At 41.4% G+C, this 26,323-nt stretch overlaps 3 protein-coding genes across 6 annotated transcripts; 1 reads left to right on the top strand and 2 right to left on the bottom strand.

The window, feature by feature from the left end:
• Positions 1-306: 306 nt before the first annotated feature.
• Positions 307-11,984, bottom strand: LOC141013155 (solute carrier family 13 member 2-like). Its single transcript, XM_073486748.1, has 13 exons — positions 11,902-11,984; positions 6,743-6,871; positions 6,465-6,601; positions 6,059-6,312; positions 5,923-5,982; positions 5,523-5,694; positions 4,848-4,970; positions 4,548-4,757; positions 4,080-4,174; positions 2,739-2,854; positions 2,484-2,645; positions 1,653-1,790; positions 307-1,200 (listed from the first exon to the last, which is right to left on the bottom strand). Exons 2-13 carry the CDS (start codon positions 6,839-6,841, stop codon positions 1,072-1,074), a joined length of 1,695 nt encoding a protein of 564 aa, XP_073342849.1. The 5' UTR covers positions 6,842-6,871; positions 11,902-11,984; the 3' UTR covers positions 307-1,071.
• slc46a1 (solute carrier family 46 member 1) lies at positions 11,954-26,121 on the top strand. Of its 4 annotated transcripts, none has more exons than XM_073486760.1 (7): positions 11,954-12,035; positions 12,165-12,502; positions 13,974-14,365; positions 14,467-14,945; positions 15,442-15,525; positions 15,745-15,901; positions 16,016-18,334. In XM_073486760.1, exons 2-7 carry the CDS (start codon positions 12,182-12,184, stop codon positions 16,071-16,073), a joined length of 1,491 nt encoding a protein of 496 aa, XP_073342861.1. In that variant the 5' UTR covers positions 11,954-12,035; positions 12,165-12,181; the 3' UTR covers positions 16,074-18,334. The 4 variants fall into 4 exon arrangements, with proteins under 4 accessions (XP_073342861.1, XP_073342889.1, XP_073342880.1 ...); XM_073486788.1 differs by adding an exon at positions 26,104-26,121 and having other exon boundaries at positions 12,001-12,502; positions 16,016-16,116; XM_073486779.1 differs by adding an exon at positions 20,955-20,984 and having other exon boundaries at positions 12,001-12,502; positions 16,016-16,116.
• Positions 19,028-24,926, bottom strand: sarm1 (sterile alpha and TIR motif containing 1). The gene is made up of 8 exons (XM_073494974.1): positions 24,325-24,926; positions 22,247-22,865; positions 21,722-21,934; positions 21,548-21,639; positions 21,144-21,470; positions 20,830-21,019; positions 19,482-19,603; positions 19,028-19,142 (listed from the first exon to the last, which is right to left on the bottom strand). Exons 1-8 carry the CDS (start codon positions 24,786-24,788, stop codon positions 19,028-19,030), a joined length of 2,142 nt encoding a protein of 713 aa, XP_073351075.1. The 5' UTR covers positions 24,789-24,926.
• Positions 26,122-26,323: the final 202 nt, after the last annotated feature.

The following is a 26,323-nucleotide window of genomic DNA, read 5'->3' as shown; positions in this document are numbered from 1 at the left end:
AACGTGCAGCATCTCTATTCCAAAGAGTGATTTTCTTGGAAGCTGAATATCTTGTTGTTGACAGACAACACAAACTGGTTTGAGTAACTGCAGTATTTTCAAAACTGCAACTCCGAGTAAGGAGGGATGATACAGGAATGCTCTCTATCAAAACAAAAGTCTCTCTCCAGCCTACATACAGTATGAAGGCTGGTTAATCTCTGGGAGGATGCACCTTCCCAGTGTTTTATTTTGTTGAAAGTTATTTATTTCAACTAGTAATTTAATTGTCATTTTTTTTACAATGCTAGGGTTTAAAAAACAAAACAAAGTTTGAGTCCTTTAATGCTCCATTCACAAAGAAAAGTAGAAACAGTCTATTTTATAAAATTGGGTATGAAGGGTGAGTCTCACAGCCTGAGAAATAAAGCTGCTTATGCTGTTTAAACTTAAGTTTGACATTAGGATAGTGTAACACTGTTTAATACAGATGCAATGACAATTCTCAACATTAAAGTTTGCCACAATATACATCTCTTTGTGATCCAGACTGGCCCCTGCTCCCACAAACAAACCCAAATTTCTTTGGGCGAGTGATAGAGAGACCCAGGATGGATCTCGATGAGGTAATGTATTTATATGTGATTTTATATGTGATATATGTGATCAGACATTAATAATAACAATATAACAATAGCAGTCTTTTTCGCTGATGGTCTCGTTTGCTGTTACAGATCATTTACAGTCATCAGAGGAATCATGAGATTGTTTCATAAACACTTAAAAGTTCCTCGTAGTCACTTTAACGTATATTATATCTGAACTCAGTACACTCAAAAAAAATGGGGCTCCAGTGTTTCCAGTCAGCAAGTCGGGCTGGTTCCTGAAGAACATCACAACATGAGGCAGGATATAAAGCTGCATAGAAGAACTCAAGGACACAGGCCTCAGTGCACATCATTCAGGGGAGCGTTAAAAAACACACACAGTCATCTGCAAGCCCAGTCCTCCAGTGGAGGAGTCCTGATAGATATGCAGGCATTGTTCATCTCCCCCAGTTTCTCCCCTGTCTCCCTTTCCTTGAGTTCATATTCAAGGACCTTTGGTGACATTAGCCCAACTGGGGAAGGTATCCAGCTGGAACATGGCCACTCCCCACGTGTTAATGGCCAGGTTGATGGTTAGGACCCCAAGAATGTTCAAAACGAATCCAGCTTTGGCCTGAAACAAACAGAAAAATAACAGAACATAAACAAAATTGTTGTTTTGTCAACAGCCCATATGAAGAGGCCTTACACACACACACACACACATATATATATATATATATATATATATATATATATATGTATATACACATATATATACATACATATATATACATATATATACATATATATATATATATATATATATATATATATATATATATATAAAAAATTCCAGTTAGTTGAAATACTAAGGCATGTATACATTGCATTTGCTGGTGCCTGAGCTCTGTAATATTTTGTTATTATTATTCACGATGTTGGGCAAATAGATAATAATGATCAGATATAAGGATTAATATAAGCTGCTCATCTTAAAAAACGGATATGAGCCTTTATCCAAAACACTGTCTGCATGTTATCATGCTCACTTACAGGGTCTCTATCTGTTCTGAAAGGTCTTACCATGTCTATGACTTTAAGGTTTCCGAAAGAAAAAGCGATGGCATTGGGTGGAGTGGCGACAGGCAGCATGAAGGCCAGTGAGGCAGCAATGGTGCATGGTAGCATGACGTACAGTGGGTGTATCTTGATGGCGGTGGCCTGGATAAAAAAAGAAAAAAAGTGAAATTCATTCACATGCTGAACAGGCAAGTCTAGAGCTGTCAGAGTCCAGAGGAACTGGTTGCATTGTTTGTTTGTTTTGTCAAACATGACTATTAAGATGTCAGCTACAGACAGCAGGCAATTATTTTTGATCTCAAGTGATGACAGTTTCATTTCCACACAAATATATACATACTTTCATAGATAACATCAGACTGAATTCGATTATGTGCTTTCTTGCAGAGTTAGATAAGGAGATCAGTGTAACCCTTAAATCTGTGGGTTAAAGATCCCCTTCAGACATGTTTTAAGATGTATATAAAACACCTTGCTTGGACAAATCATTTGTTTCTGATTAGGTTTTTCTACACACAAACACACTGTGTTATGAGTACGTGTCATGTCATGTGTAAAGTTTTCCTGCTTGGACACAAGATGCCTCCTACTTCACTGTGAAGTCCATTCTCAGTGTATGTGCACTGGAGGCCTTCAAACTTTAAGTATGGGTGTAGAGTCGAGGGTGATTAGTTTAGCTCTGCAAAAAGACTGGAAGCAAGGGGTAACAACTAGCCCTGCAAACAAACTAACATCTCTCGGTCTCACTAGTTAACACATAATATCTCATTTGTTTAACATGTACACAATCATAAACGTAATTAAAACAACAAAAACAATTATGTTCAGTCTCACCATGGAGGCCAGTATTGGTAGAAAGAGAGTGGTGGTGGCTGTGTTGCTGGAACATTCGGTGAACGCGGCCACCAGCAGAGTCATCAGGATGGTGATGGCGTATGGAGGGATGCTTTGCAGCGGGATGAGACTTTCTCCCAGCCACAGAGAAAGTCCAGATTTCTTTATGCAGGGTGGGAGAACACACGTCAGCATCCAACCATTTGTAGAGGATTGTCTTCAGAAAAATGTGGACTTTATGATCGGCTGAGTTACCTCACTTCCATGGGCCAATGCATAACCTCCTCCTAGAAGCAAAAGGACGTTCCAAGGGAACTTTTGATGGACGATGTCCCAACTAAGCAGAGCTGAAGGGGCTTTGGCAGGGGCCCCTGGTAGAGCATGGAGACAAAGAAGAAGGAAGCTCAAATATTTACAGCTTTCATCAGCTATTAGTTAGGACAGTCATAAATAATGATATAGAAGGCCAGTTGGGTCAATGACTCACAAGTGACCCTAAAGAACCTGAGACTCAGAGTTCACACATGACCTTAACGACTCTATAAGGACACACTCACACAGGGTTTAAAGCCTGCAACTCCCCTCCAGTTAGTCAGAACTGATTAAGCCACTTGGATGAGAGGTGAAACGTCTTCAAGAAACTGAAACAAGTCCAGTTGCCTACGATAGAGCTCTTAGAATCACCATGAACTGGATGACTGAGAGCCTTTTACTGTCGACAGATAAGACTGTTGTGACCATAAACGCACTCCATGAAGATAGAAGGAAGTGCGATAAACGGCAAGCCATCAAACACCAACAACAAAATGTGATGTTGTAAATGGATCCATACTTTTAAACTAATTTTTTTTCCCCCAATGTGAGAAAAAGACTTTGGCACCTCAAAGTCTGCGTCATATCTTTTAAACTCTATCTTTTAAGCTTGTTAATCATTCTTCTGTCACTCCTCTGTATACAAAACAAACTGCTTTTCCACCTTTTAAAGAGCTGCACAACCCTTGGTGCTTATGTGCAGGAGCTGGACACGCTTAACTTAAGTTACCAAGAGCAAAAAAAATATTCATTGATAGAAAAAGTAATTTGTCGGAGGAACAGAAGCAGCTCTTTGTACAGACTTGACCTTGGTGCTATCAGGCTACAACTCAGGAAGCACTGAATCAGCGAGAAGAATTATCACAGGCGATAAAAAGTTATTGACTGCATCTTTGTGGTGTACACACCTCGAGAGGACAAACGTTACTATAAAACTGCATGCTTATCTTTATGTGAGAGACTTACCGCAACATGTCGCAAACATAAATTGTGGTCCAACGTTGAATGAGCACTACCCACTGTTTCTGTTTTGCACAGAAAGACCCAAAAAGAGATCAAGCTCCTGCCTTCATGCTTCAACAAATATATAGTCTTATTCCTCTTAAAGCATGCTGATGTATGTATTTTTCACACAATTTTATCAATGCTGTTAATTTCAAAATGTGATCTCCGAAAGCTGCACCGTCAATTTGTTCACACACCTTTTTTTTTTTTATCTACGACGTGTATGGCAATGCACCTGTTGCACACACAAAATGATCTGAAACATGCCAGCTGACCTACCATCACTGGACTTCCCGCAGCATCCGGGCAATTTGGACGGGATGCAGAAGAAGAGTGCTGACATGAATATGGCCACAGTGCCATCTGTGACGTACCTGATGAGAAAACACGTTTAAAATATATTAATTTCTACTGCATTAGCTGCATTACCTCTTGAATAAACCCAGGACCGGACGGAGAATTACAGGGTCGGGTCATCAAATCAAACATCTGACACTGGACCCATTTAGGGTGAAACAGCTACAGACTGGCTAGGACACACCGGGCACCATGGAGACCAAAGTTTAGTGATTGACACAAGGGCTGTGTGATATGGCCTTTAAACAATATTGCACAATTTGACAGGACAGAGGAATCTCTCCAGAGAAAACAGAATCTATCTTTTATCTTCTGAAACAAATGTTTTGGACAGGATCTCAGGATTTATCAGGACTATTTTACTGAATGACTCGCAGTTTTTGTACTCACGTTTTGTCTTTGTTGAAGAGCACAGTGGCCCAGCCGGGTATGAACCCAGGCTCCCTGGTAAACCACAGAAGAACCAGCAACGTGAAGATGACCAGCACACAGCCCTCAGCGAAGCCCATCCTGCCCAACTTCTTGTATTCATCTTTGATGACCTGGTATGCCTCTCTGTCAGCATCTCTCTTTGTGCCACATCCAAAGGACTTTTTCAAGCTGGAATAACACAATGTGGAAATACATTTTTAATAACGCGGATTCTTCAGCAATAACAATCAGAATATGACTCTCGTCCATCAAACTCACTTGAAGCCCAAAAACATAAACTGCAGCCACAGCCAAGATAGGGCGAGCATTAGTAGCATGGTAGGGAAAGCGAAGCCAAACCAGCTTGCAAAGTTGATTACGCCTCCATTATCTGGGAAGAGTCTGTTGATGATAACAAATATCAGAAGAATATTATAAGTCAAACAGGTGTCTGAGCTCTCTTTTCTACAAGTCCCAGCAAGCTTTTTCCCAAAGGGGTATTGTTTCTGTTGACTAGGCCATCACTTATCAGATACTACAGTTTCTCAGTAATTTTATTGCTCAATTGACTTGGCATGACTATAAATAAAGGGCATTTGGCACATTGTATTGACATCCAAATGCCAATTGGGTGAAACTTGAAATTTGTTTAGTCCTGTTGCTCATTTGGACTTAGTTGAAAAACGTAGGTGGGGCTACTACTGGTATTACCACATGACCACAATGGACAAAGTGAGTAAAATTTATTCAAAACCAATAGGAACCCTACCCTACTGTAGTCGAAATAGACCTTTAGTGGGAAAAAAGTCAATCTGGCCCACCACACTATGATGAGGATTATATCATGATCCTTGGTATCTGGTTGGTTCCCACAGATTGAGTCTGGTTTTATGAATCTGCTTCCAGGAAAAATGCCCATTAGTGTGGGTGCATGTGCATATTTGCAGGTCGTACTCATCGATCTGGCCTTTCATGATGACATTGGGTGTGGTTCCAGTGAGAGTGGCTGTCCCGCCGATGCAGGCGGAATAACAAACACTCAGGCTCATGCCTTTCTTCAGCTCTGCATACTTCTGCTCCCTCTGAAGTCTGCGCTGCTCTGCCTCCGGACTCCTGTCACAAACTTCTGGAAGGACAGAGATGGCATCTTTAGCACTGAAAAGACTACTTAATTTGAAGTGTCTTGGACATGACATTAATTTTACTGCTTGGTTTTCAATGCTTTAGCAGTTTTGTAATTGTTTAACTCAGTGTTGACAAAGTTGCCATTGACCTCAAACAAACCACAGTAAGATTACATTTGGCCTTTTATTCTTTTCTGAGCTGTCTGCTGTAGATAAAGTTAAAAACCTACTTGAAATAACATTTTCTTTTATTTCCTTCATGTCTTTGCTGTCATCATCTTTATGTGCATCTGCAAAACACCATTAGAACAACATTAGTAAAAAGTTAGCATCTCAGGAGAACCAAAATCACTGTTACACACTCACCCATGTTGATGCTACTGTCCTTTGGTTTAAGCTCTTTCTTATGATTTTCTTTGGTGTCGCCCATCTCAAACGCCTGGTTTTCCTGACCATCCTTTGCAGCAGTCAGGCTATATTCCCTCTCTTCAGCGTTGGCCTCTGTCTCACACAGCTGCTGCAGCACAGCGCCGGCGATGGGCAGCATCATGGCCGTGGAGGCCGAGTTACTGATCCACATGGACAGAAAGGCCGTGGTGCTCATGAAACCCATCATCAGGCTGGGGAAGACGCAAGACAAATGATTATATGGAGGGTGGAAAGTTGAAGACAGCATGCAAAGGATTTCAGTAGTGTGAACAGGGGCGTATACAAAATGTATATTGTAGCTGAGGCATGTATACGTTTATGTGTAAAGAGAAAAGCTTCTTACAGAGCTGGCTTCACCCCAACAATAAGCAAAACAAAAATGGCAATCCTCTTGTGCAGGTTCCACTGCTCGACAGCGATGGCCACCACCAGCCCACCAATAAAGAGCATGTTGGAGTCTTTGAGGTACTGGATACAAACCTACATAAGGAAAGAAATCCAAATAGGTTCATGTGAGAGCATTAAACTGATTCCTTGATCCTTCAAAAGAGTTCAAAGACCCTGTCAAACAAATTTTAAAGAGGTATTTAATAAAAATGCATGTATACAGTTAGGAAATACCTCGCTTGATTCCATGATGCCCATCATGGGGAAGAGAATGACGGGCAGCAGGGCGGTCACAGACAGGGGGATACACTCTGTGCACCAGTACAGCGCCATGAGGATTATTACAAAACCACATTTTCCTTCCTGTGATAAAAGACGAGAGTTACATTCTGATGAATTAGACACGTGCACAAGCGATGACTAACTGAGAAACACGGCATTAAAGCCTTAAGGGGTTCTACAACAAAACAAAGTTCTTTTTCTTGGCACAAGCAAATGCACGTGCGTGCCCACTGTTTTACATATATTTGCATGTTCAACTTTGCAGCGGACCATTAAGTATTACATAACACATGTCTTAGCAGGGCAAAGTAAACACACCGCTTTTGTCTACGTGGTTGAAGGAATTTATTAGGTTCTTTTGCATGACTACTGCCTAGCTGTAATACTTTGATGATCCTTCCATGTGTTTCATTTCTTTTCTAGCTGTATGTTGTGTTTATGTTTATCAATTATGTTCAGCTGCTTCATTAAAATTGAAGAATGATCAGCTGTGATGAGCTGAAAGGGAGCAGAGATTGTGGTCTCTGGTTTTATGGGACTGACTGAGCCTCTGAACATGATGCCACTTTTCAATTTATCATAGTCAAAGATTACATGGCACAAAGGGTCATTGACATGAATGCATTTCCAGGCTGATGCCTGTGATCCTTTTTTCTTTTTTTTTTTCATTTTGAAACAATATACTCAGGGCAGTGAGAGAGTCTCATTTGATTCAAAACAGCACAAGTACAATAATTTTCTACATAAAACCTCCCAAGTGAATCTGTCGGGTTACTAAACAATGAGATTCCTGATGAGCCTCTACTCTTCTCTCTCCTGACTCTTCAGTGGTAGAATGACACTTTCAATCACTTTCATCATCACACTCACGGACAGCAGAGTCCGCTCTTATTTGCCTCATTAACTTCTAAACATATCTCTATAGAAACCATCATATGCCCCATTTAAATCATACCACTCTCAAATATCATCCTCTCCGACTTCCTTCCCTAATGAATCATGCATAGTATTTTTTACAAGAGTTTTGCTACATCTACAGTCAGGGATCTGTGACCTATGCACTGCTTACTCCGAGTAATCACACTGTAGTAGCAGAAATAGCAGCAGCAGCAAAATGCATTAATTTATTGATGATAAGGCTGATATTCAGTTTCGTTAACTCCTTATCAAATGGACAGGCAAGGAAAGGAGAAAAATATCTGAGATGATGACCTGGATATTTGTGATTCAAGTTTTATGTTTAATATCACAGGCAAGAGTTGAAGGTTTAGCATAATAATGAGTCATCTTTTTTTCTTTTTTTTTTTACTCAGGCCTACTTAATAGAGGTTTTCAGAGGTTGTTTGGATAAATGACAACTGTGTTTGTATTCAATCTAGACCTGAGTGGTGCTCTAACGTATGTACGAGTTCATAACGCTGCTAATAGAACAAAAGACAAAGGTCAGAGATCAGATTTGATAAAACTCCTGGAAAGTCCTTTAATCAGCGCTGCTCTTTGATGTGTGACCTTTGAGACCTCTAATCTGAGTTGGATCAGATTTCAGATGGACCAGTGAACCCTAAACGTGCAGTGAGGGTGACCTGCAGACATCATGATTTGATTTGATTCTGGTCTCTTTTATTGTCCTGTTATTCACACAAAGTGCCCGACCTTAGTGGGTTTACAAAACAGGTCAAATGTTTCATGACAAAATTACAGGTTATTTTGCAGCTCAGTCTTAAACGAGATATTCTGCCTTCTCTCCCAAGCTTGACAAACAAAATTTGCCACAAAAATGGTCCTCTTCCTGAAGCAAGACTAAAGTTTTTTCTTAATCAGCACATGGAGGACATCTTAGAGGGCACGTCCCTCACGTCCCCATAGACCTTGTCTTGAAACGTTTAAGCTCTCACTTCTTAACTTCTTTAATCCATCTTCCTGACAAGATTGATGGGTGTTGGAGGAGATCTGTGCTCCAAACAAATATCTAATATCTCATATTAAGTTGATTTAATCCAAAAAGCAACAATACTACGGCAAAAGTGACTTTGTTTAGTCCATTTTCACCCAGGCTTCCAACCAGTGTCTCTACAAGATGATGACTTAACTCCACCATGTGGTAGTAATAATGGCACATATTTAACATTATCTTAAACATGTATTGCAAAAGTTTTGGGTAAAGAGTTATAACATATAATAAAATAAAATAGTATACGTACTGTACATTTTCAGCAATATTTGAAGGCTTAAAGTAATAAAGTGGTGCCTCGGTTTATGTGTTGTACAGCTTTGGACTACAATACATCATGCAATTAGACAAGCTGTCCCTATTCAGTAGATCTGAAGTTTAAAGTAAAGTAAATTGCCTGCAGATTTCTCCTACTATAGAAAAACACACAGATGTGTTCATTGTTCTTACCGGGGTTGGGATGATCAGAGGCAGAGGCAGGAGTAAAAGAGGTGTCAGGACTATTATAATGTATTTCCTATACATCCACAGAGATGTGAGAAATCCCGCCATGCTCCACACGATGTGATGGGCATCCAAAGTAATACAGAGTCAGAGGGGAAAAAATTATTAGCGACACCGGCTTACTATCTAAGAGGCAGTAACAGACGATCTCTGAGTATATATGGTGGGAAATACAGTAAGGCACCCTGAAAAAAAGGATTAAAAATTAACCTTAGAGTGAGGGGCCTGCATGAACAGGGTGTGATATGGTGATAAGGTAAGCAACTATGAGCAATAAACAGAAAAACTAATCTTTTTTTATCTTGACCGTAAAATGAGACAGCTGTTTTGTCTGTGTCAGGTGTGATAAGATTTAATTACATGTTGTCAACTGAGCACATTGCACAAATTCATAAAGTGGAATGGCACGTCCCAGGATGAAAAACAAATCCATCAAACACCAAAGTTAAACTCATGTGGGTGTAACTAATGAAAACCACTGTTACGATTCCTAAGAAAAGCCTCCCGGACAGGCTGAAATGTAGACAAACCAGATCATCCTCCTATTGTGTGTGTGTGTGTGAAACGGAAAGGTGAAAAGTTTTTCAGGAGAGTGTCGATTGATGATTTATTGTCTGGGGCAACCCTGTGGTTGGACGGTATTAAATTACGGTCAAAGTCCCTGACAGTTCCTTTACAGGAAAAAATACCTTCAGTCTGAAGTAATCTAAAATACCTCACCGACTCAGATAAATTTAAAAAAAATACATTAATTAAAAAAAATTCAGATTTAAAAAAACTGAAAAAGTAATAAGTACAGTATATGTACTTGTACGTGAAACATGAGTGGGTGCAGTTGAGTTAGCTATAGGTTAAATGGATGAAACAGCCGAACACAGTGCTGCTTTTATTTTCCAGACACAAGATTTTAAATATAAAGGGGTCACAGGAGGACAACACCTGCCTCTCTAATATTAGGTTTCAAAACACAATAATTAAATAATTGATATGATAAAAAACACTATTTTCATGAAAGGAATTTCATGCGATAACCTAATCACTAAAGACATAACAGAGGCCAAATATGAAATGCTGCTTTCAAATCGCAGTGAAACATGTTGAACTGTGAATGTTAAAGTAAACATAAATAAAAAATAAAAAAAATTTACATTAAAACTACGAAGAATAATGTTAAATTGTCATTATGGATATCCTAATAGGTTCATGTCGGAGCGTTACACTGATTACTTGTAGAAACAACCGAGATTTATGATTATAAATACTCTCCTTTTACCTCCCTACACTCATAAAACAAATATTAATTTGACAAAAAAACAGACAAAACACACAGTAAACAAAGTTCAGATGAATTTGACTGAGAGCGCTATATAATATACAATATATATGTATATGTATATGTATGACCGTGATAGAAAAAAAAATATATATTGATATCCTATTAAAAACACATATGTGACAATACTGGTGAATAATCCAGTGCAGATGTGAGGCCTTGTGGATCTTTTGTTTATCAGCTAATCTGGTTGTTTTTTCATGATCAAAAAAGAGACAAAACAAAGTTAATGATGAATTTGACCTGTAGCAATATTGTGTTAATATCAGTAGCATTCATCCGTTTGGCCATGATAATCATGAGGTGTAAATCTGATATTGTGATGGCCCAAATATGTATTCTTCTTTTCTGACGTGATCCATGGAGGTGCTCTGAAGGCCTTTACTGTGTGCACTGAGTCCCTGGACAGATATTAAAAATGCACTCTAGAGATGGAATAAAACAATACATTGATTTTAAATTATTTTATTTAAGTCAATTTTGAGTAAGGCAGATTTGTCAGACTTCAGCCAACTATCTTTATAAAAGTTAAGGCCTGATTATGAGTAATCACTTCCAAGGATCATGTTTCTTCACAAGAATCCACATAGAAAAACAGAACACACCCTCCTGTTTTGTTCAGGTCTGTCAGTCAGACATAATTACAGAGGTTAGTAAGTAATGCTTGGCATGAGTTAACACAGCTCCCAATTAATAGCGGCATTTTTTTTTTATACATGGCTAATCTCTCCAGATCTGCTTAGAAAAACAGTATGAGCCAATTCTGTCCTCATCATGTGTGACCTGCAGTTTGCTTTTGGGGAGGGTGTTGTGCACAATACATCATGATTTTAGACATGTGTTATGTAATACTTAAATGGTCTGCTGCAAAGTTGAAAATGCAAATATATCTTAAACAGTAAGCACATGTGCATTTGCTTGTGCCAAGAAAAAGAAATTTATTTTTTGCTGTAGAGCCCCTGAAGGCTTTGACATCATGCACATGTCAAATGAATCATTATGTAACACTACCAGAATAACTCATGCTGTAATGATCCTTACATGTGTTTCATTTCTTTTCTAGCTGTATGTTCTGTTCATGTTGTTAGTATTACATACTGATTATTGACATGTGCACAAGTGATGGCTAACAAACCCACAACAGAAACAGGAAATAACATTGGCCCTGGTTTGTAGTGAAATGTAGGTTACGTGTTAATGCTCAATTTGAGCTCTCACAGCAACAGTTGCGCTAAAAATAGCTAGTTAGCTTAATTAAAGATGCCCTGTCACAACTTTGTGACCCGTCTCTTGGTGATAAGTACGAGTGTTAAGCAGAAAAACCTGTAGTTGAGCTCTTCGTCCAGACGAGGCTGCTGAGTTCCTGCTTCATGTGCAGCTTTCTGACCCGAGTGAGCTGGTAGAGAAGTTGTCTTTAAACTCGTGATGCTTCGTCCAGCACAGAGCAACTAACCGAGGTTAGCACGATAAGCTAGTTAGCTAAATGGTTCAGAAAGGAGCAGAGAGCAAGATCTAGTTCACGTCTCGCTTGTGTTCAAATACTGCGAATACAGGATTTGTCACGGTGACGCAGTCTTTGTTTACAGTTTAGTGTCGGGCTGCCATGGACGAGCCGGACACCGCAGCGATCCTCCCCGCAGATGCGCTCGCGTCCACGGACGATGAAGCTTCAACCATCGACCCAGGTGGCGTCAAAGGAGGGGAGGCTGACGTACCGACGACTCGCTCCGTCCGGCCGCCGTTTACATGCTCGCTGCCGGTGGCTGTGGAGCCGGTGATGTTCCTCTCCATGTTTGCTCTGGCTCTGCAGGCGCCTCTGTCCACACAGTACCTGTGGGACCGCATCAGTGAGGACCTCGGCTACAATGGCTCCAAGAGGTCGGAGTGCAGCAACAGCTCCGCGCCCCCCGACCCTCTCCTGAAGGTGTTTTTTTCACGGTTACTTGTATCAAAATTAACCAGTCGTCACAATAATCAGTCCTATTCCCTCTTGCTGTTGGCCAAGTATCTAATTAAAGTGCCTGGCTCAAAGGCACCCCTATAACAACAGCTGTCAGATAGTTACTCTCATGAGCAGCCATTTTAAAGGGTTCTGGTTCTGTTGCTTAGCTAACAGGTGTCAGGTATGCTAGTTAGCTAAACACAGAGCATCATTACAGCCTTAAAATTTCCTTAAAGTTTCTTTGGGATACTCTGATGTATAAGGCATCACATCTACAAACACAACAAGTGTGGGTCAATGGGCTGAGTTTTATTTACTTGTTAATAAACAGGGACGGTGCCAAAAGGCTGTTTTTCTCCTGCAGAGCTAGCACAGACGCTACATAGTGTCATAACAGCAGGTATTTAAAGGTGCGGTATGTAAGTATACACTATCTGTTGAACTCGTATGCAAACAAATAGGCAGCAACATACAACCAGGCTAACCGCTGCTAACTTTAGCTGCCGTTTGTGAGTTGGCTTAGTTAGCAGCGCAGCTAGCATCGCGGAGCAACAGGAGTGCTGTTGTTGTTGTTTACTCCGCTGCAATACAAACTTGTATTGCCAAACAGGATCGGCTGGGCTAGCCGGTTAGCATGCTTACCTGTAAACCACACGTCTTTGACATGATGTCAAAAATGTTTTCACTTTCAGTTGATGATTTTAGTTAATGTGGAACGTGACAATTCTTACATATTGTACCTTTAAGTAGTTGCATGTAAAGCAGTGATAAAAATGTGAATGTGATGTTATGTAAGGCATCTTAATGTTACGTCGTCAGGTAGATGAAATTGATCAAAACATGCCATACAGTGGCACACAGTACACACCATAAAAATAAACAGAATGGGGAATATTAATGTTAATGGAAAGGTATTACGAAGGCATTATAAGCCATCAAAACATGCAGCACAATAGCATTCAACACAGATAGAAAGCAACACACAATGAACAAAAGACAGAAATGGAGGTTTAGACATTTACACACATTCATCCAAGGCAAAATGTGACACTTGCAGATAGAGATACAGAAAAGCAGCATCGTCTGTGTCCCAAGTGCACATACATGGATAGGAAAAAAGATCTGCAGTGCTTTTTGAATATCAAAGGAAGAGCGCATTTAACCCAGAAACAGTTTCCACAAAGAGGAACAGCCGTCAAAAGTTGAAACTCAGCAACAAAGAAGTGATGAGGTCGGAGGTTTTTCGTTCTGCTGCCCAGACATTGTGTGCTATATGTGCTTTATGTGCATCTAATTACATCTAGCATGCAGGGTAAATGTGATTATGGGTAGGAGAGGGACCAAGCAGTAATAACTTGAATGTCTTCACCTTCGATCACAGTGTCCCTGAACATGAAAAAATCTCCATCCTGTTCGCTGGGTTACACTTGTTTTTGTTTGTTTTTTCTTGCAGGAGGTGGAAACCTTGACAGCCCACTGGAGCCTGTACATCAGTCTTGCAGGCTTTTCTGTAGGCCTGTTGGTGGTGCCTCTCCTGGGCTCGTGGAGTGACTTCGCGGGTCGCAGACCTGTTCTCATCATCCCCAATCTGGGCATGGCCCTCCAAGTAGTGGTTTACCTCGTGGTGATGTACCTGAAGCTGCCTGTGGTCTACTTTCTACTGGGCAGGATACTCAGTGGCCTTTCAGGTGACTTCAACGCCATCCTGGCCGGCTGCTTTTCATATGTGGCTGATACCAGTGACAGGAGGTCCCGCACCTTCAGGGTGGCAGTGTTGGAGGCTTGTATAGGCATTTCAGGGATGCTAGCCAGCATCATTGGAGGGAAGTGGCGGCAGGCACAAGGGTAAGAAATGTGCGGTGGTTCCTAGTCACAGTATGTAGAGAGGTATGAAAATATTTGCTATCTGAATTGGTAATCATTGTGTTTTTTATACCTGTGTGTAGGTACATCAACCCATTCTGGCTTGCCCTGGCCGCTAACTTGGCTGCAGCTCTGTACACTTACCTGTTTGTCCGTGAGTCTGTCCTTACAGACCCAAGTGCCAAGCTCCTCACCTCTCGCCACCATAAAGCTGTCTGGCACCTCTTCTCAACAGGAGGCAGTACTGCCGAGGCAGGGGGAAGATTTCACAGATGTAAGCTGTGGCTTTACATGCTGTGTTTCTTTCTGGTGGTAGCCATACACTTCGGCTGCAGGGAGCTGTTTGTGTTGTATGAGCTGAGCTCCCCGCTGTGCTGGGGGCCGGCCCTCATTGGCTATGGATCAGCCGCTAACAACCTAGCCTACCTCACCAGTCTGCTGGGGCTGAAGATCATGCAGCGCTGTCTGGCAGACTCCTGGGTGGGTGTCATTGGTCTGGCCTCCAACATCACAGGGCTGGTGGTCTTCTCTGTAGCTGACACCACCCAGCTCATGTTCACAGGTTAGAGAATCTAGAGTTTTTTTTAGTGTATTTGGCCTTAATGAGGCACGGTGACATGTGACCAACTAAAATCCTTTGCAGTAAAAAAGCACATTAATTTAATGACATTACAATTAAATTTAAAATTCTGCTTTTACTTTCGTAATCCTCTGTCATTTGTGCTTTCGCAGCTCTACAGAAAGGTTGTTAAAGCATGCACTCTTTTATCAGCCACACGTGTTAATAGTATGTATTTACCAGGCAAATGCTGTCATGCTGTCACAGCTCAGCAAGCGACAGACTGAACAGGTTGTGTATGTCGGATACCTTACATACCAGGCAATAAAACACTCAGTATGTTCACAGCTTGTAGCCTGCGGGCACAATAGCACAAAACATATGGGCCATTTTATGACTGTACATATACATGCATACAAATACTAGAACAGAAATTTTAAATATCAGCCATGGGGACTGTGTGTTGATGTATTTTAACTGTTAATTTGTCTGTCACCAGGTTATGGATTGTCTTTCCTCTTCGTGGCTGTGACACCTGTTATTAGGTCAAAGCTGTCCAAGTTGGTGGACCCATCAGAACAAGGTCAGTCACTGAACATGTACAAATACCACAAAAACAGATGAGACAGATGAGAGCCCACTCTGTGTGTCAGCTGTGTAGTGTTTGAATGAGTCACTGAATTATCATAATTGGATCAGTATGCTACAGCGCACTTTAATTTGAAGCTCATGTCCCTTTGTCTCGAGGGACAGCCTGTGTCCTGCAGGTTGTATACATAACTGTGTTTGTGCTTTCTCCCAGGGGCCCTATTTGCCTCTGTAGCCTGTGTGGAGAGTTTATGTTTTCTGGTGGGCAGCGGCGTCTTCAACTCTCTTTACCCAGCCACTCTGCACTTCATGAGGGGCTTCCCCTTCCTGTTCGCTGCCATCCTCCTCTTCATCCCCACTGGAATAATTGGGTGAGTTCACACTTGCCTCACTGGCATAATTGACCTCATTGACAAACAGCTCATTATTTATACTGTATATATTTATTATGAATTATTAAAAGGTGTTCACATTTGTCTTTCTAGTACCCTGCAGTGTTTGGACCAGAGGAGAGAGCACAGAGACACCACATCGGCATCCTGACCTGACGAGAGGCAGCGAGTTCATCCTGGTGTCAGTCTATGAGGTGAGCAGCTCTGACACAGACGTCCATCTGTGATGCAGGGAAAGACTTTGACGGGGCAGCTGACTGTTGTTAGCTCTCTCAGCGATGGGATTCCTCCAACAAGTCACAGCAAAGTGATCAAAACCAAAGGATGAAGAATCAATCTCCTGACTGACATTACAAATCAAATCTCGGCAAGATTCAACACAAGCTATCATTTTTTTATTTGATATATTTTCGATACAGTGTAAGTGCCTTACATTTCCATTTTGGATGTATTAATGTCAGTAGGTCTAATGAGACACGACAGGTTAAGATGCTAACTGTAAAATAAAAGGCCAAACTCCTCAGCTGTTCAAAAACATATCAAGTATGGGTGTTCACGTAATGTGTTCTCAGTTGGTCATTTATTAATAGCAGCATATCAATCATCTGACTCCGACACGGTTGCTAAGTACAGTGGTACAGTACAGTATGGCACATTACTCTTTAACTCTCAGCAAGGTTGCTAATAAGGGAATACCCTAAATGTCAAACACGTTAAAGGTGAAGCTCAAATGTTTTGTTTAATGAAATTCTCACCATGCGTTTTGTTTAGTCAAATGCTGCTGCTCGTCGATTTACGTACAACCACCCCAGTGAAAATAGTGATTTGTTGACAAGAGCAGGCAAGTGATGAGATACGACTTCACTTGTGGCCTGAAACTTCTCAGAAGATAAACCAACATTGTTTTATGGAAGTCAAGTAAGTTATACTAAGGGAGGTGCCAAATGCAACCTTATTTTGATTTTAGAAATGTTTTAGGACTAAAAATGGCCATTTATTGAGATCATATGTATATTGTCGAAGAAATGAAGGTTATAATATGTTTTTATGCCAATATAGGTGACTTGTTTAATAATGAACTATTCTGAACTTATTATTAATTTAGGAAAAATACATGAGCGAAATCCTCCCTGTAACAGGTAATGTGGTATATAGTATATAAGATCTATCAATTCTTAGCCACCACACCCTTATCTTTTACCTGAGTGGTTTTGTTCAAGGTACTTGTATTTTTTGATTGATTGAAGAGTACTTCTTCCATCACTGCCTGTTTGCACATTTGAATGGAGAGTCGGTCACGTTAACTGCTATCCTAAATCTGTTGTTGGACGCGGTCTCAGAACAGTGAAGTCACCACCTGAATTTCCCAGAATCACACTCTGCAGATAGATCTTCTGTGCCGAACTGAATGACACAGCAGAGAGAGAGAGGGATGGTAGTGGCAGCCAGGGATTACTGAGCTACACCTCCTCCTTCCATAAAGCAGAGAGCGAAATCCAAACTCCCTGAAGAGCCCCCTCCCCTCCCCTCCCCTCCCACCACCACAACAACACGCGATAGTCCCAGAGCACAGACCCACAGCCAACATGGACACAGGGGTCAGGTCCTGGTGGCACAGTGAGGGAACAAGAGCTGCCACATCAGCTTTAAAATGCACAAAGGGAAGTTTAGAGGTTAACTGAAGTATTACTGTGAATTGATCTGCATGGAGACGGATTGGTTTGGTTGTCAAAGCCATTCTTAGACGTACCAAAAATACTGTTAATTCTTCACTTTATTTATACGTTGAAATCGTCTTATTTATTGGACAACGACTGGACCATTTGGTACAGTTTGTGATAAAGATGGTGGTTTAAATTGTTTCTGTCACACAGTAATGAAAAGTCAAATAGTTTCACTGTTAAATGTTTTACGACACATTTTATTTTGACATGATTCAAATAAAGGGACCATTTCATGTTTGTTTCACAATGAGAACATTAATAAACATGACGATGAAAAATGAAATCCTGTTTTACTACTTGAAAAATAAAGTAATGTAAACTACACAGAGTATATTCAATAAATGCTATGAGGTGGAAAACAATAATAAGGCAATATGTTGCATCCAGGTTATAATAATACAATCAGTGATACATATATATATGAAACCAACACATCTTAATGAATGCTTACTTTGCAAGACTTCTCATACGTTTATTTCAAAGCAAAGGGTTTCTTGTATCTTGATTTTAGATGAAGGGATTTGCAGCTTTTCAAAGCTTCAGTGTGTCATATTACTGGATTTCTTTTTGTTTTTACTCGACTGCTTCTACTAAACACACCGAGGGAACAAGGATGAAATTTAAGTTGCAAAGCCACAATGAATTTCTCATCAGACCCAATCGTGTGGTGAATAAAACATCAGTACATTTTTGAGTCCTGTACATCAATTCAAAGTTTAATTTTTATCCACTTTTACAGGAAGGAAATGGTTAATACTCCTTGGTTATTTGTTGTTGCCTGTGCACTCCTTCAACCTGTCTTCAGCTAAAGTAAGGATGCAGTTTTGCAGCGTGTAGCTCATTTATTTCTGTACAATACGTCATGTCTCCAGCGTTGACTGTTACGCCCTCAAACAATGTTTCTTCGCTATCACAACCCAGAAAACAAATGTCAGTCAAATCAGAGACCTGCCTTACCCCTGTGACTGTACAGTACATGAGTTAAACAAAAGATGATTGCATACAACTTTAATGAAGACTGATCGGTTAGTGGAGACTGATTTTGCTGGATGCCAATGTCGGCTGATCTATCACAGTTAGTTTCCTGAGAGACGGAAGGCGTATACTGCACCTGATTAAACATATACAGCAGTGTGAGGGTACTATCGTTAAAGGCTTACCATTTATTATATACAAATCCCCTTTTTTTAATCTCATTTATTGTTAGTCATTTATTAGCTCAATTTATATTATGCAATCGAATCATAATCAGATTCACTTCACATGCATTTGGGCAGAGGGGGGGAAGCTGCTAGGCCAGTTCACCATCGGCCATGTGGAATTTGGCATCATTGGAAGTTATTGTAGCTCAGATCAAACTCTGTTTTTGTCATTTATTATCTTATTCTTTCTTTTTCTGCCCTTTGGAGGCATCCGGGCTGTCGACCTGGTCTTGGTGTCCCTTCAGAAAGCGTAGGATCTTCTCGATCGAGGCCTCCTGATATTCGTGAGACCATCTGTGTCAAGAAAAAGAGTAGGCATTTGATGGTGTGCATTATAAGAAAACCAGTTGTCTCTAACTTTGAAAAGTTAACCCTAGTGTTCATAAAATATTCATTAAAAAAAGAAGAGGCTTTAAAAGATTAATAATGTTCACATGAGGAGGAACTGTGTCGTTATCACACAACTCAAACGCGTGAAGCTGTGAAACCTGTCGAGACAGATTCTCCCTCCTGCAGCTGCGCCACACAGCCATGTGGTTAACAGTGTGAAAGTATGTTGTCCCAATTTCATGGTTGTGCAAACCAATAACCACAGCATAATCCTGGTTACGTTTACAGTAAACAGTAACTCACTTGATGCCATTGAAGTTGAGAATTGCTCTCATGTCCTCTGGCAGAGACATGGGATCGGGCCACATGAAGTTATCCGTGACGGGAACAATGTTCTTCTTCCCAGCCAGGGCGGTGACTATCTCCTGCAACATGAAGGATAAAATCTTTGAGTCTATGAAATATGTCCAGACCTGAAAAAGCACAAATTATTGATTGGAATCCCTTGCAAGTTAAACATCTGATCCCTTGTTTCAGCTGCAATATGCATGTCACATATAGCTCAGACAGGGAATATGAATGCAACAAGACTGAAAAAACTGCACAAGCACTTGTACAGTAATTCTCAGGCATTCTGCAGAAGATAAAAACCAGTGACATGTTCTGATCCTGTTTCAAGGGACTCACAGCTTTTGTGCAACCAAAAGTATCTGACAGGATTACATCAAATTAAATAACCGAATATGTGAGAGAGAGCAGAGGTCCAACAGGGACATGAGGACAACTCATCACAAAGCAAAACTACACTGTCACACATCAGTGGCCAAGATCAATGGCTTTTTAGACGAAGAACAGAATGTTACAGCATGACAGCACACCATTGTTGAAGTTGTTTTGCAGCCAGGAATTAAAATGTTTTGAACTGGCAAAATAATCATTTGTTAACACCGAATCGCTTCTCAGATACCAGTCGGCTCTACAAGGGCCAACCGCAGTAACCGCACTAACAATGAAGCTGAGAAAAATTATTTTCATGGCTTGAAATTCATGACCAATTATGTGACCGATGACCCCCAAAATTCAGATACTGCACTCTGCCTTTGTATTACCTTAAACAGATAAATATATATGTAGTGCGAAGGCTAAGTGCTTCTTCTTGTCTTCTTCCTGAAAATCTAAATCTAATTTCTTGTTACATTGTACAATACCTGTATGTTTTAGTGTTTGCATGTTTAAAAAGTTGTAATTGAGGAAATTGTTATTAATTTTTAATATTAATTATATGCTCTCATAGAATAAAGTCTAGTTCATGCCTTAATGAAAACAAATATCAATCAAATCTGGGATGATAAACATAACAACTGCTGTAATCCTTGCAGTCTGGATTACAGTTTTATATGCAGACACATAAATTATTCAAATTATTTAATTATTATCAAATGATTTGACCAAGACTGTAGATACTGCAATTTGGATTTATAGGGCAGCGATGTCCACCACATCCAGTTTGAATGTTATATGCATCCTTCATTCCAGCTAATACTGTTCTGCTGTTGTGTCAAGATAAATGTGGAATATCTCAATAAGGGCTTAAGGTGGAAGAGAGTGAAAGTATTTAGCAAAAAGAGGCTGAGAATGGAAAACTTCTGACCTTATGCACCCAGTCCTTCATGGCAGTGTCATCCATGCACTTGTCAAGCGCATTTGCGGACAGGACCAGGATGAAGTTACGTGCCCTCTGTACACTCTGAATCAGTTTGTCCTCGAATTTACCAGCCTCCAGCTTCTCCACGTCTATGAAGACGCTGTATCCTCGAACCTGCAGGTGCACCTTCAGAAGGCTTGGGACAGGAGAGAAAATGAGAAAGTCAGTGAGGTAAGGATGAATAAAGACAGTACAAATGTCTTCTGTCCTTGCCCTGGCTCTAATTTAATCTCCTTTTCCCCTACACCATGAGTTCTGACCTGGCCAGCTGGGAACCGGTGGTCCGACGGTAGCTGATGAACACATCGGGCCCTGCAGGCTTGGCGTCTGTGTGGCACGGTTTTAAGGGCCTGCGGCTAGAAGACAGGATCTTGGCTCTGTGGACTCCGTTGTCTATGTGGCAGTCGAGCTGGAGCTGCTGATCAGTCACGTTCTGGACACTGTTGCGATCCACTCCTGACTGGACCATGCCGTAGGTGTACTGACGGAATCGAGGGTCCACCTCCACTAGCCAGTCAGCCATGTTGTTTGGGTCACATGTGGAGTAGTTGGCGTAAGTCTTCAGCACACGCAAGTCTCTCAAAAACCTGGAGGAGGAGACAGAACAGAGGTGTTAACGTCGCTCAGCCTCAGACACGTGTCTTGAGAGGTTTGTACCACTTGCCTCTTGCGAGTGAGGGCTGCCGTCATGCCCAGATCAGCGCTCAGATCCTGGTCTGTGATGTTTAGCAGGAGGTCTCCATCCACCTGGAGCTCCTAGTAGGGTAGTTAGAAATGTCAGACATACTGTATTATATGTAGATCTCCGTGCTTGTATCTATATCCCTGTTTAACTCACCTGGAAACGGTCACAATAGGCACTAAAGCCAACCTGCTGCAGCCAGGTCTGCACCTCACAGGTTTTCCAGTTCGGCACACATGACAGGATGCGTTTCGGCACTTCCTCCCCCATCATACTCAGCGCCCGCTTGGCGAGGCTGGAAGCTGTGCCATTACTGGAGTACATGACAATTTTCTTCAGGCTCTGCACTGCTCCGATCTCTTGAAATATCTAAAAGGAGGACAAATTAAAGTCATTGTCACAACAAAGCTACCATAGAGCATTTTTCTAAGAACTTTAGTTTAAAGGGGCTCCACGAAACTCCTATGTTGTGCTGTAAGCCGTTAAGTTTATGTTAGCTGACTCCATTTCTCAACTAACTTAAGCTACTGTTGCTGAGAATCCAACCTGAGCCCTTCACAAAGAAATCCACAGTCCAGCAGCATTAAACAACTTAAATCGTCCACAGGCTTGTATAGGCAACGAGAGAAATACCCAGTTATGTGCATCCCTAGTTTTGAGCTATATGGAAAGTGATGGTACCTTGGTGTTACGCTGACGAGACTTGATGCTGGTCTCAGCACAAAGGTAAAAGGCTGCAATGCACTTTCCTTCCACTCTTGTGCCATCCAGTAACGGCAAAAGATGCTGCAGGTCAGCGGCCGTCTTGCCCTGCATGCAGTCTGCACTGTCCAGTAAACTGCGGGCAAAGTCATCTGGATCCAAAGATGCGATGAAAGGCTCCACCAGCTCCAAGGTCCCAGATTTCACCACCTCTTTCTCAATTTCTCGGTTTGTAGCTAACACAGTCACAGCCAGACACGCGTGGAAGCGGATGAGTTCATCCTCTTTGGAAAAGGCCAGTGGGAAAAGCCACTCAGCCGCCTGTTTCTCAATCATCCATCTCTGGCAGCGGTGGCCTCCGTACATGGCACAGTTTGCCAGTGCCACAGCACAGTGGCGGAGCACGGTGGGGTCTGTACCTCGGCACCAGAAGAGGAGGGCGTCCAGGGCTCCGTTAGAGATGAGGTGGACGGACGTCTCCTCTGAGTGTTTGAACATGTGCTCCAGGATCCCTGAGACACTCCGAGCCAGCTGTGCGTCTTCCTGCTGCCGAGTCAGGTTGAGGACGACCCCCATACCCATCCGTGCTAAATAATCTCTGCCAACAGAAGATTGTAAATATGGTTAAAAGCAGTTAGCCAGAGATACTCCTGAACAACTGTGGCATGAACAGTGTCAAACACTGCCACTTTGGGTTGTTGTCAGACCAGAATCACCGACCCAGACTTGCCTACAGATAAGACTCAGTAATCAACTAGCTTTCTCCAGAAAGTTACACATTGTTGCTTTAAGTCATTTATCAAGCAAAAATGAAAAACATTTATGGGCACCAGCTGCTTTTCCCCTTGCTTTTCTCTGCTTTATGTCACTGCAAATTAAATAATATTTAGTTTTGGACCGCTGTTTGGGCAAAACTTTAAAATGTCATGTTTCCCTCTGTGATGGGTGTTTGTCACAGTTTTCAAATATTACTGAGTTACATGTTTTATATAGCTTACATATATTGCACATTTTCTGTTTCTTTCCCTTTTTGTCTGTTGTTAGTCATTATGTTCAGTCATTGTTCTTCATCATGGTTGTTACAATCACTGTTTGTAGTGGCTGCTTGTCTATGTCTGTCTTATTGTTTGTTCTCATGTCTGTATTACAGTTTGTATCATGGGACAAGGACTACAAATTAACCATGGCTAGAAGTCCTATACTGCACCTGTTGCATTCTAAGATGAAACAATGGCTTCGGGCATTGTCCCTATTAAATAAGTCAATAAAATAAAAAGATAAAATACAATTTTATAGACAACTATGAATACAGTGAACAATCAGAAAAAATCTGACTAAATAAAAACAGTCTTGAGATCCATCTCTGTCATTTTTGAGGCTGTAGATTAAGGTTATCATGTAGTTCCTGTTATTTTGTCCTGGCTACATCATATGGCACAAACATCCACAGTTTTACTTGGTAACATTTTACAATAAGGTACATAAAAATGTAAGCAGTTACTAAATCATTATTTAGTAATTCCTGAATGACTAAATTTGAGGACTATGTAGTAGACAATGATGAGTTACTAAAGAATAGAGTTGGAGATACTACATTAATGAATCATTAGGTAATAATTAGTTCATAAATATCTGAATGAACATACTGACCACTTTTTTCATGAGTTGTTCCTGATTAACCACGAACCAGCGTGTTCTTCACAGATATTGATGAACTAATCATTACATAATGATTCAATAATATAGTGTTTTTCCAGTCTATTCTTACTCATCATAATTTCTGGTATAGTACTTGAATCAAAGTTATTCAGGAATTACTCATTAATGATTCATTAACTATCAAGTCGTTCCTGATTCGCTCCTTACTCGCTCCTCAGTAGCTACTCACATCTTTGTGTAGCAATGCTATTAACTACAGAGACAACATATGATGGTCTCGCAGACTACCAGATTAGAGTAAACACCTCTCTGAGAGAAAAATATTTAAAATGGTATTTGTTTATTGCAGAGCTGATCTCTTTGTCCAAGTGTTCACGTTATTTTGTCCACACTCCTACCTGTTGTCTGCCACCAGTATCTGCTCCAGCAGTTTTGCAGACTCATAGGTGATCTCCACAGCAGGTGTCTGTTGCAGCTGCAGCAGCAGCTCCAGGCCTCCATCCAGCCGGATCCTGTTGCAGATCTCCTCGGCCACCTGACGGCCTACAGCGGGCATCACCCAGGCCTCCTCCACCAGCTGGTACATCTCGGCGATGGCCTGGCGGGTCTCATCTGAATCAGAGGTCTCCTTCCCTGTCCTCAGCCTCCTGATGGCGCAGCGCAGGGCGGGGAGGGAGCTGTCCAAAACCGCCTGGACGTCGGCGCTGATGCCCGGGGAGACCGGTCGGTGGTTGCAGACGGAGCCGCTCCTCCCTCTCTGCAGCCGGCTGACATAATCCGGGACTGTGAGTCTTTCCGAGCTGAACATGATGGAGAAATGTCGGTAGAGCCTCCACAGGAAGAGCGTCAGAGAAAAGAGCATCTACCGGCGGAGTCAGGTTGTTTACAGGCCTCTCAGTCCTCGTCAACACTCTCACATCTGTGTCGATCAGCTGTAAATCACTCCTGACAGCTTTCAGCACGTTGCATCAGCTCTCTACGATGTCATCCCTGCAGTAAGCACATAAACACTCGTAAGCAGATCTTGAGCAGGTGCTGTTTTGTCTCTGTTATCCGACCGACCGACCTACAGACAGTGTGTCTGCAGAGGGGTCCTTAAAGAGGCGACATGTCAGCACACAAGCTGAGAGCCCTGAGAGAAAACACACTTTTGTTGTCTGCACTCAGACAAAGAAGGCCTGTTCCTCTCACACAGTTTTCATGTGAAGCGGCTTGTCTCCTGAGAAAAAACACTAAATATGACGCCGCCCTCCAATCAGATGTGGGCCCCTCGACCTACAGCATCCTCCGGTCAGCATCCGCAGGCTCCTTGTCCGTGTCTTCAGGGGTCTCTGCACCGCCCACCGGCTCCAGATACTTTCGATGATGTACAGGAAAAGAAGCTACCCCTCCTCCTCCTCCTCCTCCTCCTCCTCCTGCATCACAGCCCAGCACAGCTGAGCAGAGCAGAGCATGCTCATCATGTGCATAAACACTGCAGGCCCTCTGCTGGAGGAAGTGGAGAACAACAACAGAGCTTCACCATCACTGTTACTTAAAGGAGCAATATGTAGTTTTGGGGAAGAAATGTAAATCAGAGGAGAAAGATCTTCATTGACTGTTTCAAACTTTATTTGTTTTCATGACTGAATTAACTGAATAAACTAACTGATCTTAAAGGACAACACAGTTTTACTTTGTTTATATGTGGCGGACCCTGCCACTTTTCTTAGCTTCAGACGGTGGTCTGGGGACCTTATTTTCCTCTGAGAACAGCTTGTTTATTCAGTTATGTAAAAAAAATATTATTTCTGAGTTTGAATGAATGAATGCAAATTTATTTCAGACATGTGAAAACAAAACAAAATGCTAAATTAGTTCAACAAATAAGCATAATAAAAAGAAAAGCATGTTACAAAGTATTTTCCATTAACAAGACATGCCCGAAAAGGATTAACCATAATCAATTTACTTCCATTCCTAAACCTGTGTACCTTCGTACGCTCCCATCTAACTATATACAACTCTAAGTACAATTAATAAATCACATATTAGATATAAATATATTTACATACACACCCATATATCCATATAAACATATGTGCTGAACACACGTACATATACATACTGTACCTACATCTGCACACATCTATGTACATACATACACTCACACACATGCAATGTGTTTCTGATTACAGGCCAATATCAAGAGGGGTGGAGAGGCAAGTCTTAAAGGGTAAGTCCACCAAATGTACACATTAAAGTGTGTTTATAGGACTTGTGGCCTCCTACTGCTGAGTGAAGATGTAGTACAAAGCCTTCTGTGGCTTCAGAGGAAGCTGCATGTAATCTGATTAATTGCCTCCAGTGATGTCACTCAGTGGCTAAGTTGCATTGTGTTGAACTGCATGAAGACTG

This window comes from Pagrus major, chromosome 2 (genome assembly GCF_040436345.1).
Source record: "Pagrus major chromosome 2, Pma_NU_1.0".
NCBI classification, from domain to species: Eukaryota; Metazoa; Chordata; class Actinopteri; order Spariformes; family Sparidae; genus Pagrus; species Pagrus major.
Note: the sequence above shows the minus strand (reverse complement) of the source record. Positions and strands in the feature narration are given on the sequence as shown.